The following is a 6,499-nucleotide window of genomic DNA, read 5'->3' as shown; positions in this document are numbered from 1 at the left end:
TTTTCTTAAGCTAACTGCACCAATCAATAGGTGCAACAATAAACAAGCTTCCCATACCATCCATATAGTTGAACGAAACCGATCCAAGTGAAGATGAAAACTGGACTTGTGTTTGCATCTCAGCCCATGTTACAGGGATAATTTGTGAACTGAGAATGGAAGAAATATATTTTTGGCAATAATCAGAGCTGCTGTGTTCCTTCACCCTCCTAATCACTGATGATAAGAATGAGTTTCTGGGGAACCATTTTACTTCCAGAGCAGCCTGAGCTCCAGGCAGAACATGCTGATGAGCAATGGCACACACTGAAGCTGTGGCAGCTGCCCCATGCCCCGAGAAACAACATTATAAACGTTAACAAGTGCATGGTAAAACATGCTTCACATTTTTCAAACATGTAAAATTTATCACTCACAAATCCCCTATGACAAGCTGAATTTTTTTAAGTTCTTCCCAAATTGCAACTGATACAGAACTATTAAAAAAAATGAAAAGAAAAAAAAAAAGAAAAAAAATAAACAGATAAGCTAAGAAAAAGGAAACAAAAGGGGCAAAAATCATACCCTGTGCAACAAATAGGAGAAATAATAAGGGGCATGTCATGTCACAGATCTGGCACAGTTTCCGTTGAAGTAATGTTTCTCATTGGTATTTACACACCACCAAATCGCGTCACAAGTGAGTACCAAGGGAGGAGGACATGTAAACCCCTCCAAGATGTTTTGGGATCTCATTGCTTTGTTTGAATCAATCTGTACCTACAGGAGAGGCACCGGACTGGTCAGATGTCCCGGCAGTGTTTCCTGAACCATCCTTTGAAACACTGTGAAATTTAATGATTTCGATTTGCTTACAAATATCATCTGAGGCATTCTGAGATTGGATTTCAATACAGCAAGGCTGACATGCTGAATTATTTCCTATACTGTCCTTTCAAAAAAATACCTCAATGAAGTAAAAAAATACAGTAAAAAAAGTATGTCTGCGACAGCGTTTAGCTGTTTGGCAATGACATTGGAACAGTCCCAAGGAGAGGAAAACCAGTGACTAACGTGCTTTATGCGAACAGAAAACCTTGGGGAACCAAGCCTCAGGGTGACTCCGGAGCCCCCAGCAGCCGCCGACCCGCTGGCGCCGGGGCCGGTCCCGCCCCTCCCCCGCCGCCGCCCCGAGCCCCGCGCGGGCCGCAGGCCGCGGGCCCGAGCAGCGCGGCCCCGCCCGGCCGAGAGCCGCCTGCGGGGCGGGCCGCGAGGCGCGGTGGCGGCTCGGGGCCGGCCCCGCTGTGACGTCACCGCGGCGCGACAGCCGGGAAGGTCGCGGCGGTGACCGGGCAGCGCCGCAGCCGCCGCCATGTTGTCCGTGGCCGCCCGCTCCGGGCCCTTCGCCCCCTACCTGTCGGCCGCCGCGCACGCTGTGCCCGGCCCGCTCAAGGCGCTGGCGCCGGCGGCGCTGCGGGCCGAGAAGGTGCCGTTGGACCTGCGGCGGCCGCTGCTCTGCCGGGAGTCGCTGAGCGGCCGCTCGGCCCGGGGGGGGCTCGTCGCCAGCGCCAGCCTCAACGGTGCGGGCCGGGCCGGGCCGGGGGGCGGCGGGGAGCCGGGCGCGGGGGCCTGTCGAGGGGCGGCCGCGACGGGGCGGCGGGCACCGGGGCCGGCGGGGAGGACGGGGGCGGCTTCCAGCGGCACCGGGGCAGTCCTGCGGCGGGGCCCGTGGGGCGGGGGGAAGGGAGGCGTGCGGGGGCTTAGCGGCGGCGGCGGCGGCAGCTGCAGCTGCGGCGCTCGCCGCTCGTGCTTGTGGAGCCCTGCGGGGCGCACGGTTTGGTCCCGGGCGGCCGGCCTTGTGGTAACGCGAATGTGTGTAGCGCTGAGGGCGTTTGAAGGTCTGCTTGTTGGTGGTGACTTGGGTGGCTGTTTGTTTTGTATTCGGGAAGGTGCAAGGAAATCCCGATCAAGTTACTCCAGTCAGTTCTCGCAGAATCCAGCTTGTGGCCAGAGAAAGACAGTGGCTATACATGAAATGCCAGTATAGCCTAGCCCATTATTACTGTGGTTGTAGGTCTCACAAGTGTGTCGTTTCATCACTTGGAAACTGCATCTGCTCATATGCTTATGTCCAGTGAAGGCGGTTTGCCAAAAGCAGGATAACAAGTATTCACCAGCAGACGTGATACCCAAGTCCTGACCTCAAGATGTATTTAACAGCAGCGAGTTAATGCAAGACTTCAAGATTGTGGCTAATGCCGTGTACTTCATGTATTAAGGGATGGGACGTGCAAGCGGCAGCCTTTCGGAATGCAGCCTGCTTATGCTGCTGATGGCAAGCCAGCTGGTCTGAAGCACTCAGCCTGACCAAGATGAGATGTATTAGGCCAAAAAGCTCTTTAGAGGAACAAAGGATCTGCAATTTACATAGACTTAGTATGAGATACTAGAAACATTTTTGAAAGGTTACTTTACTCCCCAAATGAAGGATCTTTTGTACCCAGTACATGTACTTTTTAAAATGGTATCCCCTACTCATTTCATAAAATATAGAAAATGGATAGAAATAGAGGGCCACTCCGATTTGTTTGATGTGCTGCATCAGCAGCCTTGTATTGTTCTTAAGAGATAAAAAGAGTTGCTGAACAGTGTTATTTCAAACTACACTTACAGGTTCAGTGTCTTCCACTTTTTTGCAGGAACACAGGAAAGGACAAAAAAGTTGATGCTACTGCTGGTTTTTTTTGAGGCATACATGGAAATCTGTAATGCCGATCTAGGGTGGTCCCATTGTGGTATTAAAAAAGGGCCCATTCAAATTGCTGCAGTTTTTTATATTAGCACATTTCAATAAACCAGTTTCTACTGGAGTGAAAATAAGCTACCTTATCTGCTGATGTTGGTCATGCAGCAACAGTTTGCATCATGCTGTTAACTAGGATATTCCTGCAAGTCTTGGAGACGGCTGTGCCTGTAGTGATTAGAACCATAGACTTCACCTGACACAGCTGTAAAGGATGTGTTCAGGTGGAAATTCTAGAGATCTATAATTAATGTAGTTGATATGTAGTCTTATTCTTAGCTTCAGTTAACATAGTCACACTTTACATTGAGTATAAAAAAAAAAAGGTAGCTTAATTGTAATGCTTATTAGCTGGTTACTAATGTGTATATAATATGTCTTGATACAAGGATAAGTTAGTATGGCTTGCTCTCAGTGAATTTTCAGTTTAATTTCTCTGCAATGAATATCCTAGAGCAAATATCTTCTCTTTGCTGAGTTAATTGTAAATAAATGTAAATACTTTCCCCATTAGATTGGATATAGATCTCTGAGATCTATTTTGAGTACTTTGAGCAAACGCTTTCTATTAACCTCTGTTAACCTTGTGCCAACTGCTAGAAAAAAATAAGACTAAATAGTTCTTATCAAGTAACAGAGGTTGTATTTTAGCAAATAATGTCCTCAGTGTGTTCTTTTCCCTAGCATACTAGTTTTTTGTTGAGGGAGGCAGCTTTCCTGCACTGGAGAAGGTAATGGAAGGCCTCTTAGTAAGTAGTCACATCTTGTCAGTTTAGCACACTGGTTTGAAATGGGAATCTCACAAAGTTTGGGAACTAGATATTGACTAAATTTATTCCTAAACACTTCTATGTACCAAATCTGAAAAACTAAATATTGGAGTCTGAAAGATTTAAAAAATATTTACTGGGGCAGTTAGCTTTGACAGCAGTTTAAACTTCTATAAAGGGGGATATCTGATCTTGCATTTTTAATCTTAAAAATGACACTGAAGATTATTAAAAGCATGGAAATTAAGTCAAAGGAAATCAAATTTCCTCATACCATGTTTTTAAGGGAAACATTTGAACAGAAAGAATGTCTGTTTTTTCTCAGATAGTTACTGTATTCTGCAACATTTTTTCCTTGAAATTTGAAAAAAGCAACAACAAAAATTTTAAACCCAGAACTGTTTGCAGGTCCTACTATGTTCTTAACAGGTTTCATATAATTTTGACAGAATGAAATGGAATGATTCACAAGGTGGCATGATTCACAAATCACTTGTTATCTACCAAAAGTACCGTCTAGTAACCATTTGCTTACAACTTAAAATTGAAATGTATAATTACAGGAATGCTACTAAGACTTTGAAATAACTTACCCATCATTCAAAAAATGTAATTAAAAAATAACTTAACATAAAATACATAATAATATATTTTAACTGAAAGTGTTGTCATTTCATATTATTTTTCTTGCAGCACCTGCCAGCATGCGTTGTGTCCATAATGATGTCACAGTACCTGACTTCTCTGCCTACCGTCGTCAAGATGTGCTAGATGCCACAGCATCTTCTCAAAGCAGCAGTGAAGCTAGAAAAGGGTTTTCCTACCTGCTGACTGCAACAACGTGTGTAACTGCTGCATATGCTGCTAAGAATGCTGTCACCCAGTTTGTTTCCAGCCTCAGTGCTTCTGCTGATGTGCTAGCATTGTCAAAGATTGAAATCAAGCTGTCTGACATTCCGGAAGGCAAGAACATGGCTTTCAAGTGGAGGGGGAAGCCCCTCTTTGTGCGCCACAGAACCCAAGCAGAGATTAATCAGGAAGCTGAAGTTGATTTGTCTAAACTGAGGGATCCACAGCATGATTTAGACAGAGTAAAGAAGCCAGAATGGGTCATATTAATAGGTGTCTGCACTCATCTTGGTTGTGTACCTATCGCTAACTCCGGAGATTTTGGTGGTTATTACTGCCCTTGCCATGGGTCCCATTATGATGCCTCTGGCAGAATCAGGAAAGGTCCTGCTCCCCTTAACCTTGAGGTTCCAACTTACCAGTTTATTAGTGATGATGTAGTTGTTGTTGGCTGAATAATCAAGTGCTTGCTCGTTTTCTTGTTCTGATGAATGTACACTCAAAAGGGTTAACTGATCCTCTGGAATGCTGTCAAACCAGATGATCCTGAATACACATTAGCTGTCTTGACTCAACCTGAAGTATGTTCGAATACTTCCCTATGTTCAATTGTAATAAAAACTTTGAGTGAGCACTCGTTCTGACTATGATAATGTGTTTTTGTACTGACTTAGTGTGTCTTGTCAAAGAGATACCGCAGCATACCCCAAATATGTTTATGCAGCCCTCCTGAAGAGATGCTGATTCAATATCAATAATGAACTACAGAACCACAGCTTTCTCCATACCACATACATTCATTACTTGTACTTAGTTTTTACTGCAGTATAGTAAGAAACACCTTTTAAAAAATCCTACAATGAACTTCTAACAGTGGAGTCAGTTTCAGTATAGAATCACATTAAATGCAATCCTTTTACTCCCAATGTATTTTTTGTTTGTTTTTGAAGGAAGTGAAGGGAAAAATACATAAATACAAACCTGGAGAAGTTATTTTACATTGTTCAGAGGCAGTGTATAGTTGTTTAGCTATTAGGGTAGCAGTGTTAATTTTATGATGTAGACAAAAAGTAAATGTGTCATAGTAGAATTTCAATATTTTTTTTTAAATTTCCAGATGAGGCTCAATGTTATACACACCTAAACATTAGATCATATACTTAGAACACTGGAAAATCTGTGACACTTCCACTAGAAAATTGAGAAATAAAAAGGGAAATTCAACAGTGAACACTAAACTGTAAGAACCACTCAGTCTGGACTAATCTTTAAGGTTAAATGTAGCAAAAGGTTTATACATAGTCAGATTTTAAGACCCACATGATTTGCGTGAAAATAAGTATTTCATATTGCTTATAGGCTAAGGTCAATAAAGGCTAAAACTTTGAAGTCTCTCTTACCTTAGTGCTGACCCCTAGGCTATGGAGAAACAAATACAGCCTGAAACCACTAAATTTAACTAGCATTGGTCTTGCCAGTACAAAACAACGCTAGCAATTAAGTGCCTAGGCAATATATAGGGAGAAACAAGGTTTGCTGTTTCCATAAGAAAAAAAAATCTGCTACCTCCTGTATGCTTTGTGTTGTTTACTGCCATTCTGTGATCACTTAATGTCTTGTGCTGCATTAAGTGGTCTGGAATATTTTGCCTCACATAACATCTCATGTATATTTCGCATATGCCTCATGTAAAGCTGTGTTGACAGCTGGATTAAAGCTGAAACTTTAAATAGTATTAGAGTATTGATGACTATAGCTCACCTGTTCTCACGCAATTCAGGTAGGAAAATGATCACAGATGACTACAGAAATTTTTAGGTATGCATTCTCCACTTTCATAACTTTAAGCTTTACACCTTATCACTATGTCTACAAAAGCATTCTCAAGACTTTCTTGTATAATAAATCATGCTACACAAGTAATGCAAGAGATGTTCCCAAGCTTGTATGTAAATAATTGGTCTTCGTGTATGTGCCCTGTGTTATATGGTGGATCTTTACTCAAATTTTGTATTTCAAGAAAAGCTAACTAACTTCTGAAACAGTTAAAAATATAAATTTAATATAAATTAAAGCAGTGCTCTTCCATTCTCAAGTG

The 6,499-nt window shown here is 42.8% G+C and overlaps 1 protein-coding gene across 1 annotated transcript; it reads left to right on the top strand.

The window, feature by feature from the left end:
• The first annotated feature begins 1,287 nt into the window (after window positions 1-1,287).
• On the top strand, window positions 1,288-5,038 carry LOC118246536 (cytochrome b-c1 complex subunit Rieske, mitochondrial). Its single transcript, XM_035543689.2, has 2 exons — window positions 1,288-1,559; window positions 4,246-5,038. The coding sequence occupies exons 1-2, from the start codon at window positions 1,352-1,354 to the stop codon at window positions 4,854-4,856; spliced, it is 819 nt and encodes a 272-aa protein (XP_035399582.1). The 5' UTR covers window positions 1,288-1,351; the 3' UTR covers window positions 4,857-5,038.
• Window positions 5,039-6,499: the final 1,461 nt, after the last annotated feature.

This window comes from Cygnus atratus, chromosome 12 (assembly GCF_013377495.2).
Source record: "Cygnus atratus isolate AKBS03 ecotype Queensland, Australia chromosome 12, CAtr_DNAZoo_HiC_assembly, whole genome shotgun sequence".
Classification (NCBI taxonomy): domain Eukaryota; kingdom Metazoa; phylum Chordata; class Aves; order Anseriformes; family Anatidae; genus Cygnus; species Cygnus atratus.
Note: the sequence above shows the minus strand (reverse complement) of the source record. Positions and strands in the feature narration are given on the sequence as shown.

Coding starts and splice junctions, on each gene's coding strand:
- LOC118246536 (XM_035543689.2), top strand. CDS start 1,352: ATGTTGTCCGTGGCCGCCCGCTCCGGGCCCTTCGCCCCCTACCTGTCG. Junction 1,560..4,245: donor CGCCAGCGCCAGCCTCAACG/GTGCGGGCCGGG, acceptor TTTTTCTTGCAG/CACCTGCCAGCATGCGTTGT.